The following is a 13,755-nucleotide window of genomic DNA, read 5'->3' as shown; positions in this document are numbered from 1 at the left end:
GGAAAAAAGTAAGATGTTTAAATAGAAGAGGAAGGAACACTGGGTGTACTGTAAACAGTCCCTAGTGAAAAATAAATTTACTATAATGTATTTGAAATACATTTATTTCATGCTAAGTATACTACAAATAAATGTTTATGTACTACTGGTAAATAAAAATACCCCATAATTTTTGGTATACTAAACTGGTATACTTAAAGTCTGCTAAATTGGAACAACTAATTTTGTACTTAATGCACTTTAATTGTGCTGAAGTCCAACTAAAGATATACTGAAGTATATCTGATTGTGCTAAAGTGGAACTATTGCAAGTATAGGATCATACAATCCTCATCAAGTGACATTAAAACACATTTTAGGCTTAATATTAAGAAATACACATTGCGCACCAGTAGTAGGCCTACTTCAAATGAAGCTGAAGTGTCATTTTTATATCAGTAAATCTAGAGCAATATGTAAGTAAATATGTTAATAGATTTGAACTATACTTAGTATGAGAGATTGTGTGAATTCAGGCGTTTTATTTGTTTCTGTTCTTGAGAACCTGTTGAAAGGCTTGTCTGATAAAAATCAAACATAGACTTACAGTGACCTCTGCTGCCATATCAGGCATCTTTCAGTTTTAAAGACATAGTTCACCTAAATATGATAATTCTGTCATTTGCGTCTTGTCTTTTGACCCATATGACTTCCACAAAAGAGTTACAGTGCTGTGTGTGTATAGTAAAATGTCCAAGCTACTCTTTTCTGTACAATTAAAATGGATGGTGACCAAAGCCGGCAAGCAAGATTTCAATTCATGACGTAATTTTCAGTCTGTTCCACAGCTATCATTTGACTTCAGAAAGCTTGGAAGATAGTTGCATTAACTTTTATGATGCCTTTTTTTGGGGTCTATTTTGGAGCTTCACAGACGCAGGTATATTGTTGGATCTGTGATGAATTGCTAATATCCCTCTATTGTAAGTCATTTGAGCGTTCAGGTTGAACATGAAGCATATGAGGTAAATGATTACAGAAATGTTGGGTAAAAATGTAGGTGCAATATATCCACTCTAAGTTCCAAATGACTGGGTTCATTGAGAATGTGTATGGCCCACCTACACCCAAGACATCTGTCACATTTGAAATCATTATCAGAGGGAGCCAGACACTATAAAAATACAAAGCATTTAAACTTGCATACTGTGAGATTGTTTAAAAAGCAGAATTATGATATTTTTATCCCATATTACTTGTGCCCCAAACACATACTGACCTCTTGTGGCACCCAATCATGCGTCCATGACTACAGCTGTGATCTGCTTTGCCAACAAATCAAATTCTGTAAGCAAATGCATAAATTAAATGATAATTAGAAAGGATGAGATTATGTCCTTATGTTAGAGAGCACCAGCTTAATGCCACACTATAATTTACAATGAGCCACATTGCTCTAAACATAACACTCAATTGAGAATAAACACTGACAAACAAGACTATACAGAAGATAATTACTGTCACTGTGTCTGAGTGGGAAAAAAATGTTTAGTATTATGAAAAATAAAACATTTAAATAGAGCAAGTTGAACTGTGTCATGTGACAAATGTATAGACTGCACTGAGAAAAAGTAGGTCATCTAAACATGGATTTTTTTTTTTAGAAGAGATATTGTGTAGCTACCTGAAGCATGTATATTTCTTTTAAATGAAGACAATCACACCACCTGTTTATAGAAAAATATATGGCAAATAAAATGATAAATTGCTGACATGACATGTGCAGGCTTTTGGTTCTGTTTCCATATTCTATTGTCTCTGACAAAAATAATTGCAGGTGTTACAATAAGCAAATATTCAACAAAACTGTGCAGTCCAAAATATAGATATTTATTTCAATTCATGTATTAAAACACATGTATAAATTATATCTACTATATATATATATATATATACAGATTGTTTTTCTCTATTATGTACATCAAGTACAATGTGCTTTTCAATCAACTTACATTCACATACAGTACCAAATATACATATTAAATGACTTATACATTAATATACAAATACATTCAACATTAGTTACTCTGTATTTTATATCGCTTGTTTTGGACCACATTTAAGCATTGCTTTCAGATTGTGCCCCGTTTCATTTCCTTATTTCATTTTCTGTTCTGCTTTCAGGCAACAGACAAAAATAAGCCTCAAAGACTTTTGCTTTGGTACCACAATCTTTTCCCTCTGAAGTTGATGAAACTAAGATATGTCTGACATACATGACCATGAACAAGAACAGGTTGATGGATGAGGTATAAACAGGAAGGGATTAACAAACTAACCCTGTGGCACTCAGTACCTGCAAGAAATCAATATAGATCTCTGCTTCCTTTGTGAAAGTAAATGCTATGCAATCAGCCATTAAAACTAAAGCTACAGCATGAATAAATGACCCTGGGCTGAGGTAGCGTGTCTCCATAGTGACAGCCTGTAGTGGCATGTCTCTGAGAGAGAAGATCATGTGCACGCATGTTGGGGTCCCTGTAGACAAGTCAGATGAAGTGAAGCAAAGGGCATGCCATCAGTGCCTTATCCTTATAGGGCCAATTAAGGTAATGGACTGAGGTGAACTAGAGCACCAATTATGATTTCACTCATTGATGGAATGCTTAATGCAATCAATTAAGCAATACTGACATTGCTACAGTTATGAAACAACATTACTCATTTATTTGTTCAAAATAAAGGATATATTTGGGTCAGTAAGGCATTTTGCAATGATCAGGCTATCAATTTTACATTGCTTGATCAAAATGTCTCTGCACAAGATATTTTTACAGTGGTCACACTGCAGTTCTTCCCTGCAAAACAGGATGCTCATCTGTTTAGGCTGGCATTACTAATACTGTGTGGGTGTGGAAAAACTTGTGTTTATGCTGTTTTGACTGCTCACTACCCTAGAACCGTGACATCATGGTCACCCTGAGTCAACACAAGTCTCCAAGTTTTATCTCCAAACTTACGCCTGGAGTGAGCTAAATGTATAAAAGAGTTACTGTTCTTTTAAACAGAAAGTTTTGACATATCAGATTCTCTAGAAATAAATTTGCATGAGTAGAAAATCATCATGAACTGAAATTCGAACGACCTTGCTTTTTAAAGTACGTCCTACAATTATAGTTACTGATTTATACAGTACAAAGACTGATTTGATAAAAAGTATTGCTGTACCTACTGAGTACTACTATTTACATTTTTGTCTTTGACTGCTACCTTTGGGGGATAAAATCCCCAACTTAAGTTAATTTAATTTTGAAAAGTCAGATGCATAAAAAGATTTCAGTTACTGAAATCAAGCAATACCATTTATAGTTGACCTTTACTCTGCATCAATATATTTGCAGCGGACACCTCTGCCAAGGCTGGTCCTCTGCGGTCGCCCAAGGCGAATTAGGCGAGGGAGGTGGTTCCAGGAGTAGGCCAGTCGGGCGGAGACCATATCGAGGGTGACGTCACTGAATTCTGCCCACAGGTTGGGGGGTACCGTCTCCTTTACAAGTTTGGGCAGAACGACAGAGTCTGGCAGAAACCCATTAACTCCTCCGAGGAGTAAATGGCAGAGAGCCCGAGACTGTAGGCTCTCCCTCAGACTGCGAAGAAGATCATCCAGCCGGTCCACAAGGTTGCACTCGTCCCAGGATTCAGGGGGTGTACTGAGCAGCAGACGAAGCCAAGCGGTCTTCAAAGCATAGGACGAGAGCACTCCTCCCCACTCAGCTCCAGACTGCTGGTCCAGAGTCTCCCCACTGAGGTTACGAACCTCTTTAAGGAGCTGAAGGCACTTCAGGTGACAAGAGTTGGGGGGCAGTCTACCTTTTAGCCAAGCCAGCAGTCTCTGCTCCTGTCTGGGAAAATACACCGTCCAAAGGGCTTCTCCTTGCTGACCCTGCTGGGATGCTACCAAGAAGGCACCATCGCCGAGAGGAAAGGCTGGGATCAGACGAATGCCCATGGAGATGTGGCAGCAGACGTAATCGGAGCGAGGGGTCAGGCGGAGAAGCACCTGCTGCTCCTCACTGAGAGACAGGCTGAGGGAGCAGCGCTGCTCAAATGGGTAACGGATGGCAGCGAGGCAGCGCTGGGTGGCTGTGTAAAACCAGCGCTGGACGGAATCTGGGCTCATCCTGTAGACCCTTTGAGCGTTGTGCAAGTGCATGAACGTGTCCACGAAGGCCTTGTGACGGCGTGTCCACTCCGCCTTGCGAGGTGTATTTAGTGTGCAAAGCGGTGGCCCCCCAGGTTTGTCAGTGCAAACACCAGCCTCCAGTTTTAGCCCACGAGGTGCCCTCAGAGGCACGAGGATATCAAAGCAGTCAGGTGAGCCCACCTTGTGCTCCTCATAGGAGCTGCCGATTTGGATGAAGTCACCGCGGAAGGCCAGAGAAGACTCTGGCGGGACATCGGTGCGACCTACTCTGACAAGTTCACTCACCAGCTTGGCAACATGGGCTTTGCTGTGGCCCAGCACATGTGGAGAAAGACGCACATGCCTCTCGTAGTGATCGTCCAGTAGCTCTCTCTTGGAGACTCCTGATTTTCCGTGGACCTCCGGGACTTTGTGGAAGCCCCTCCTAGCAGTGCCAGGTTGAGCTGAGCAGTACTTTATGAAGAAGTAACATAAGATTAAAGCTAGGATGTACTTGAAGAGCGTGACAGCTCCAGGTCCCTGGTCAGCGCAGTCATTCCCTTGGTCCTCGGCTCCTCTGAAGATGTACTGGTGCAATAGCAGCAGAGCAGTGAGGACGCAAGTGACCAGCGGCCAGAACAACCTGAGGTTGAGAGTGTAAACGCTCATCCTCCTCCTCCTTGTTCTCTTCCAGTCCACTCCAGCTCTATGGGAAAAGTTGGGGCTAGCCCATGTTGAACCACTCGCCCAGATGCTGAAAACAAGACCAAGCTGATGTTCTTTCCGTCCTCTCGAGCAAAAACTGTTGTGTAGGGGGAAGTTCACCCTGTGAAGTTTCTTTGCAGATGCGGCGTGTGCCGAGGGCAAGAGGATTCCTCTCATTCAGGATGTTTGAAAATCCCCGCTTTTGTCGCAAGTGAGCACTGTGTGAAACAGGAGAGCGGGCTCTCAGTGTGTGAGCTCAGAGGAAATGCCAAACTCTTGAGAGAGGAATTTCTGTTTGAAAAAAGAGGCGTTCAAAACTCAGAGCCTGTCCACACTCCTCCTCCCTCTTCTCTTAAAGAAACAGACCTCAAAATGGGAAGTGCTTACTGACAGAATGGGCCCTTATCTTAGAGATTTAGACAGCATGATTACTTCTAAATACATACATGGATTGAAAAACCACCCACATGATAAACATTTCAAATGTTAATAGTAAACGGTGCAATACTTAAAGGACAGTTCATCCAAAAACTCACCTTCATGTGGTTCCAAATCTGAATGAGTTCCTTTTTTCTGAGGAACACAAAAGGAAATTGTTTTACAGTAATAGCATCACACAACTCCTTTAAGAAAATGTTAGGAATAAATCATAGAAAATGATGTCAGCAGGGGTGTGGCCCCTATAAACACAGAAGATCACTGAGAAAGATTACAGAAACACTGTAAACACACACAAAGTATTTCACACAGCTCTCTGTGAAGGGAGTGTCACAGTAAGAAATTTGTATCTTTGTTGATCCGTTAATGACCCCTAACCTCAGCGTGAGCCCTCCCCCGGTCACCCCTGACACTGTGATGCTGAACAAGTATGCATTGTCATCACTCTCATTCAGTCCACAAAATGGTTTTATACTGCTGTAAGGACATAAGCCTTTTAATATTATCTTGCTTTATGGACATAAGGTTTTAGAATGGCTTATTCAAAGCTTAGTCAAATACAATTCACTGCCCTAATCACACTACCCCAAATGCATAAAGTCCTGTGTACTGTGTACAGAATTTGAATTTAGGCAAATAGACAGACAGTATACGTACTTCATATCAGACACTCTGTGATGCTCTGATTCTGAGAGTAAATAATGCACAAATCTGTACATAAATCTACTGTTCCAGATTCATACACATTATTTATTGTTAAGTTTTTACTATTTAAATGTTTGTTTTGTTTTGTTTTGTTTTTTTCTGTTCTCATGTCAGATATGTATGTATGTATGCATGTATGTATGTACCAGGAGCACCTTAAAAAAACCCCACAACAACTTCCTCGTGTGTTTGCACACACCTGGCGAATAAAGCTAATTCTGATTCTGATTCTGATTCTGACACACTGAGGTGGCCACAAACAGAAAACCACACCTTTTCTGCCATGCACATGTTCCTACCAAGATCTTCTGATTTTTTTTTAAAACAAACACTGCCCATGGCCATGGAAGTAATGCATCAAGTAAGGACACTCATAGACGCAGAACATAGCGGCACCTGGCTAAGTCACACAAACCTGTATGACCCGTCAGAGGATAAACACAGAGACAGCTCGCTAAACATGGCTGACAGAACAGTTTAGATAACAACATAACTGGTCTGTTGGGACTAAGCAGATGACTGAGGAAGGAAGTGATGTTCATGACAGGGAACTTAAAAAGGCAACAGACAGGAGGCAATTACTGCTGCTTTTCTGCCATGTACCTTCTTATCAAACCCCTTGTTCTATTTTGATCGGTGTGGCCACCTCTAAAAATATCAAGCTGCCTGAAGGGTAACAGCAGATAAATGCACTGATGATATGCATTTACCATTGAGTTGAATGCAGCTCTCTGCCTTTTAAAAGAATGCCTTGTGGTTAGCATCTGTGTCCTGAGGGAAACAAGCTCTGAGAAATAGATTTACACAATTACATGATTCATAACACTAAGTCTGTGCATAAGCTTTTGAGCACAAGACACACACTGTCAAAACTTGTTTGTAGTGAGCTATGCTAAGTTTACAACAACTGAAAATTAGCAACTCGTGCAGTGTTTCCAGATGGGTCAGCTTCCTCTGACACATCACGAGAACAAAAGTTTGTATGGCAGCTTCTGCACCACATTAAGCCATTAAGCAATGCAAATATATGGGGGGATATGTTTAGAAATAAAAACCTTTAAAAGTAGGAGAGAAAGGCAGTAGGGGCGAGAGGCAGCCTGTGGCTAGTGGGCAGTTGAAAACCTCACAAAATGTGGTCACAGTTGATGGTACACTGAAAGCTGAGGAATATTTGTATTTACACTGGGATTGCATCAGCCGCCTTCTCTCTGAATGCGAGCATACAGTAGCTCTGCCCCCTAACAGAACCTGCCAAACTAAACGGGCCTCTCAAGAACTTTTATCCAGTACAGTCAACATAGAAGACTCTAGACAAAGTGAAGGAAGGGGCCTGGAGCATAATTTGTGCATTTCTAATGGCCTGCTCTCTTCTTATCAAATCAAATTCACCAATTGGCAACATACTGTAAAAACTCTCAAGACACTAGAACTGAAAACCAGGGTCTCACACTCTCTGTGGACTGTCCAGGATGACTTCATGCCCTCATAGATTAAGTCATGGGAAGCACAGGGAGATGGTTACAGCTGTTTCCCACGTCTCTGCTACACAGATTATGCTACATGTTTTCATAGCTACCTGTGTGATAACTTCCCCTAATACTCAATGCAAATGTGTCACAGTATATGCGTATACTAAGATAACAAATGAGCATGTTTATAGCATATTATATAATATGTGTGTGGTCTCCAAAAATAATTTCAACAGTTGAGTCCAGACCGCCCTGTTGTGTTGGTGGCTGCACATTACCTTTTACCTAACAGGCAAAGACTGCCCTCTTGTGTTCAAAGTTGTCTTAGCAAACACACATCCTGTAAAGACACATGACTTTAATAGCAACACAACTGTGATTGATAAAAAGTTACAGTATATTATTCTTGAATATACCTTACAGAATGAGACAAACACTTTGGCCATGTATAAAATCGCAATAAATAGATTTTAAATATATATTTATACTGCTGTGAGGAACATGTCATTACAGATGAAATATGTAATTTCTACAACACTAGTGCCACTACATTGAAACTGTAAAAAATAAATTTTTAAAAACAGGCTTTCTAAATATTCCTCCTACTGGTCACACAAAGAAAACGTCCCAGCCTAAACATTGGCTGAGTCTATATTACTGTGTTGGGCAGGATGGGATGCTCAAACAAACAGAGAAATACTTTGATAGAACCACAGTGTTTACACATTTCGGAGAAATTTACCCAAAATGGCTTGCTTATAGTTGCATCTGCAAATTAAGCTGGTGCAGTAGAAAATATTTTTAACACTTCAAAGATCCATATTTACAAGATATTCGGGTAACTCTTTTAAATACTCTGAAAATATTTAGAGACGTTCTGAGACACATATTGCAGCTTTGCAGCCCGCCTGTATGATTGCTTTCATCAGCTGGTATCCAGGCACCTGCAATAAAGATGCATCATGTGTCAGAAAAACATAAAATGGCAGAGCAAAAACATCTCTGTGGCTCTTGAAAAACAAGTATTTAAATGATTACTGTTATTGAAGATTTGGATCTTAATATTGTAGTTCATGCAAGACATTCTGTCATGGCAATAATTCAGACTTACGGATTCAGCATCATGCTCCAGTCCAGTGTCATGGTGCTCCATTTCATCATCCCGAAATTCTTTAATCAGCTGACAAAAAAAAAAAAAATTCAATAAAGACTCTTTTTAGTTACAAATAACCCAAGTAGACACTGGAGTTTCACATCGTTTGGCCAATGATTTTCCATGACTTTTCCAGTTGTCTGTGATTTTTATTCACGGAATGAAGAAGAATTTAAAAAAATCAATGCATAGAGACTCCACCTCCACAGGAGCAATTTCAGTTAAGCATTTTATTAAAGGGATAGTAAAGGAATAGAAATCCATTTGGATAAATTTAGCATTATATCACTTGCTCACTAATGCATCCTTTGCAGTGAATGGGTGCCGTAAGAATGAGAGTCCAAAAAGCTAATAAAAGCATCACAATAATTCACAAGAAATCCACACGACTCCACTGCAGTGCTGCATGTTTGTGGGAAACCAATCCATCATTAAGATGTTTTGTTTGGACAAGTGAGCAAGTGATTTAATGCTAAATTTCTTAAAATCTGTTCAGATGAAGAAACAAACACATCTTGGATGGCCTCAGGGTGAATACATTTTGTTTTGGGTGAACTACTCCTTTAATTTCTATAACTTTTCCATGCTTTAAAATTAGTATTTTTCTACCCTATTTACAGGTTTTCTATAACAAGGGGAACTTTATACAGCCCATATGTTTTTTTTCTGCATTCTCCTGTATTCTTGAGAAAAAATTCTTTAATCAGCTGAAAAAAAAAAAAAAAAAATTTTTTAGCGAGTAACATTAATATTAACATGAATTACATAATCTGCATGAGTGAAAAGAAGAACTTGCAATATTTTTGTGATATTAAAGAAGCAATTCAAGTTTAAATCTTCTAATACATAAGGTCTCATAATAATTCTACAGTTTCTTTGTGTGTGAAGTTTGAAGTCCGCCATTTAAGGCTTGTGTACACACCTGCAGCAGTTCGCTGTACTTCTCAGGATCTATCTCCATTAGAGTTCTGATCTGACTGTTGTAGTGCTCTGAGATACTCTCCTCTACAGCCACAGTGCAGGCCATCGCCCCTTCCTTTCCCAAGAGAGCAGAGCCAGCGCCTGTCCAAAAAACAGACGTTTCACACACCAGACGTGTAACTTTCAGATATGCTATATTTTATTCTAAATTCAATAAAGACTCTTTTTAGTTACAAATAACCCAAGTAGACACTGGAGTTTCACATCGTTTGGCCAATGATTTTCCATGACTTTTCCAGTTGTCTGTGATTTTTATTCACGGAATGAAGAAGAATTTAAAAAAATCAATGCATAGAGACTCCACCTCCACAGGAGCAATTTCAGTTAAGCATTTTATTAAAGGGATAGTAAAGGAATAGAAATCCATTTGGATAAATTTAGCATTATATCACTTGCTCACTAATGCATCCTTTGCAGTGAATGGGTGCCGTAAGAATGAGAGTCCAAAAAGCTAATAAAAGCATCACAATAATTCACAAGAAATCCACACGACTCCACTGCAGTGCTGCATGTTTGTGGGAAACCAATCCATCATTAAGATGTTTTGTTTGGACAAGTGAGCAAGTGATTTAATGCTAAATTTCTTAAAATCTGTTCAGATGAAGAAACAAACACATCTTGGATGGCCTCAGGGTGAATACATTTTGTTTTGGGTGAACTACTCCTTTAATTTCTATAACTTTTCCATGCTTTAAAATTAGTATTTTTCTACCCTATTTACAGGTTTTCTATAACAAGGGGAACTTTATACAGCCCATATGTTTTTTTTCTGCATTCTCCTGTATTCTTGAGAAACATTATATATACATTAGGGCTGTCAGTCGATTAAAATGTTTAATCTAATTAATTACATGTGTCGATTAATTAATCTAATTAATCTCAAATTACAGTTGGCTGTGAAAATACCCCAAAAAGATAATTTAACGCTATTTTTGTGTTAAATGAGAAAGAATTAAGTAGACATTATAAATTGTAGCTTTAGAAAGGAACATTTTATTTTATTCAACAAACTATGAAACATAAAAGAAGAGCAACATCTGTTTTTATTTTCGTTGCAGTGGAAGTCATTGGTAACCAAAACAGCTTTGTTACCAACAGAATACCTCAAAATACCTTCTTTTATGCTCCACAAAAGAAAGTAAGTCATTCAGGTTTGAGTAACTGATGGGATAATTAAAGTTTTTTTTGGGGTGAACTATTCCTTTAAAGATTTTTTCCCTATCTTTTATTTTTTTAATGAAACAATACTCTAAATAAGAAACTAAAACTGCCAGCAGGTGGCGGTAAACGCCTTTATGAGTCTTTCATTCGATTCGTTCAAACGGCTGATTCATTCAGGAATGAGGTAAACGGCTCTCTCTATGAATGGGTCTTTGAATCATTGATTTACACGATTCGTTCAAAACGCTGATTCATTCAGAAACTAAACACAGCTGTGTTGCTCGGAGACGCACAACAGTTCTGCTGTGGCTTTTTAAAGTAATATTTTTGTTGGCAAAACGGAGCAAAAACAGACAATATTGTGTTTAAAAAAAGAACACAATATTAACTTATTATTTACTGAACCGTTGTGTAAAATCACATTTGCACTCGTGGTATTCGGACATAAACAGCACTCGTGTAATATTGCTCTTGCTGCTTGTGTGATATCGCTTATCATGATATAAATATGAGACAAAAACTCATACAGGAGCATTTTTGCCCCAATATCTTGAATTTTAGGCCATAATTGCATTTATTAAGTTATTGCCTTGCATCATATTTGTCAACTGTATGAAATGTAAGATGACGTACAGGTCTGGGGGCGGGGCCAGTGCGTTAACTGCATTAAAATATTTTAATCACGTTATTTTTCATAACTAAAGTTAACATGTTAAACTGACAGCCCTAATAATATATATATATATATATGCAAAAGCCTCTAAGTGCCGTCTGAAATTTTCATGCAAAATGAGCATTTTTATCAGGCTCCTATGTTTAGATTCAGTAATTTTACACTAAAGGTCCTTTTCTATGCAATTAAAGTGAAATAACTGAACAACTGAACACACACACACACACACACAAACATACATATATATATACAATGGGTACGGAAAGTATTCAGACCCCCTTAAATTTTTCACTCTTTGTTATATTGCAGCCATTTGCTAAAATCATTTAAGTAAATTTTTTTTCCTCATTAATGTACACACAGCACCCCATATTGACAGAAAAACACAGAATTGTTGACATTTTTGCAGATTTATTAAAAAAGAAAAACTGAAATATCACATGGTCCTAAGTATTCAGACCCTTTGCTCAGTATTTAGTAGAAGCACCCTTTTGATCTAATACAGCCACGAGTCTTTTTGGGAAAGATGCAACAAGTTTTTCACAACTGGATTTGGGGATCCTCTGCCATTCCTCCTTGCAGATCCACTCCAGTTCTGTCAGGTTGGATGGTAAACATTGGTGGACAGCCATTTTTAGGTCTCGCCAGAGATGCTCAATTGGGTTTAAGACAGGGCTCTGGCTGGGCCATTCAAGAACAGTCACAGAGTTGTTGTGAAGCCACTCCTTCGTTATTTTAGCTGTGTGCTTAGGGTCATTGTCTTGTTGGAAGGTAAACCTTCGGCCCAGTCTGAGGTCCTGAGCACTCTGGAGAAGGTTTTCGTCCAGGATATCCCTGTACTTGGCCGCATTCATCTTTCCCTCAATTGCAACCAGTCGTCCTGTCCCTGCAGCTGAAAAACAACCCCACAGCATGATGCTGCCACCACCATGCTTCACTGTTGGGACTGTAATGGACAGGTGATGAGCAGTGCCTGGTTTTCTCCACACATACCGCTTAGAATTAAGGCCAAAAAGTTCTATCTTGGTCTCATCAGACCAGAGAATCTTATTTCTCACCATCTTGGAGTCCTTCAGGTGTTTTTTAGCAAACTCCATGCGGGCTTTCATGTGTCTTGAACTGAGGAGAGGCTTCCGTCGGGCCACTCTGCCATAAAGCCCCAACTGGTGGAGGGCTGCAGTGATGGTTGACTTTCTACAACTTTCTCCCATCCCCCGACTGCATCTCTGGAGCTCAGCCACAGTGATCTTTGGGTTCTTCTTTACCTCTCTCACCAAGGCTCTTCTCCCCCGATAGCTCAGTTTGGCCGGACGGCCAGCTCTAGGAAGGGTTCTGGTCGTCCCAAACGTCTTCCATTTAAGGATTATGGAGGCCACTGTGCTCTTAGGAACCTTAAGTGCAACAGAAATTTTTTTGTAACCTTGGCCAGATCTGTGCCTTGCCACAATTCTGTCTCTGAGCTCTTCAGGCAATTCCTTTGACCTCATGATTCTCATTTGCTCTGACATGCACTGTGAGCTGTAAGGTCTTATATAGACAGGTGTGTGGCTTTCCTAATCAAGTCCAATCAGTATAATCAAACACAGCTGGACTCAAATGAAGGTGTAGAACCATCTCAAGGATGATCAGAACAAATGGACAGCACCTGAGTTAAATATATGAGTGTCACAGCAAAGGGTCTGAATACTTAAGACCATGTGATATTTCAGTTTTTCTTTTTGAATAAATCTGCAAAAATGTCAACAAATCTGTGTTTTTCTGTCAATATGGGGTGCTATGTGTACATTAATGAGGAAAAAAAATTAACTTAAATGATTTTAGCAAATGGCTGCAATATAACAAAAAGTGAAAAATTTAAGGGGGTCTGAATACTTTCCGTACCCACTGTATACAACGTACTTGTAAACAAACAAACGGAAATTTTTTACATTTATTTTATAATGCATATAATGTTAATTTTATACACACACATACATAGATATATAATGCATGTATAAAATTAACTAAGCTAACTAATATATATATATATATATATATATATATATACACACACACATATATATATATAAATATATATACATATATGAATATACATATACACATTATATATATATACAGTGGGTACGGAAAGTATTCAGACCCCCTTAAATTTTTCACTCTTTGTTATATTGCAGCCATTTGCTAAAATCATTTAAGTTAATTTTTTTTCCTCATTAATGTACACACAGCACCCCATATTGACAGAAAAACACAGAATTGTTGACATTTTTGCAGATTTATTAAAAAAGAAAAACTGAAATATCACAAG

At 38.7% G+C, this 13,755-nt stretch overlaps 2 protein-coding genes across 4 annotated transcripts in view; both read right to left on the bottom strand.

Annotated features, from left to right (window-relative positions):
- Nucleotides 1-3,319: 3,319 nt before the first annotated feature.
- Nucleotides 3,320-6,909, bottom strand: LOC107729564 (inositol 1,4,5-trisphosphate receptor-interacting protein-like 2). Its single transcript, XM_016540129.1, has 3 exons — nt 6,721-6,909; nt 5,404-5,440; nt 3,320-5,158 (listed from the first exon to the last, which is right to left on the bottom strand). The coding sequence occupies exon 3, from the start codon at nt 5,042-5,044 to the stop codon at nt 3,356-3,358; it is 1,689 nt and encodes a 562-aa protein (XP_016395615.1). The 5' UTR covers nt 5,045-5,158; nt 5,404-5,440; nt 6,721-6,909; the 3' UTR covers nt 3,320-3,355.
- Nucleotides 6,910-6,950: 41 nt separating this feature from the next.
- Nucleotides 6,951-13,755, bottom strand: part of LOC107729533 (5-demethoxyubiquinone hydroxylase, mitochondrial-like) — a 10,387-nt gene continuing 3,582 nt past the window's right edge. The window contains exons 4-7 of one of the 3 annotated variants that reach the window (XM_016540087.1): nt 9,555-9,694; nt 8,591-8,659; nt 8,310-8,423; nt 6,951-8,183 (exon numbers count right to left, since the gene is read on the bottom strand). In XM_016540087.1, coding sequence (XP_016395573.1) covers nt 8,346-8,423; nt 8,591-8,659; nt 9,555-9,694 — 287 coding nt within the window. In that variant the 3' untranslated portion in view covers nt 6,951-8,183; nt 8,310-8,345. Of the gene's footprint in view, nt 8,424-8,590; nt 8,660-9,554; nt 9,695-13,755 lie in introns of all 3 variants that reach the window. The other 2 variants (XM_016540088.1, XM_016540085.1) reach the window with 2 other exon arrangements.

Source organism: Sinocyclocheilus rhinocerous, unplaced genomic scaffold (genome assembly GCF_001515625.1).
Source record: "Sinocyclocheilus rhinocerous isolate Xijiao unplaced genomic scaffold, SAMN03320098_v1.1 scaffold697, whole genome shotgun sequence".
NCBI lineage: Eukaryota > Metazoa > Chordata > Actinopteri > Cypriniformes > Cyprinidae > Sinocyclocheilus > Sinocyclocheilus rhinocerous.
This window is presented reverse-complemented; position numbering and strand designations above follow the sequence as displayed.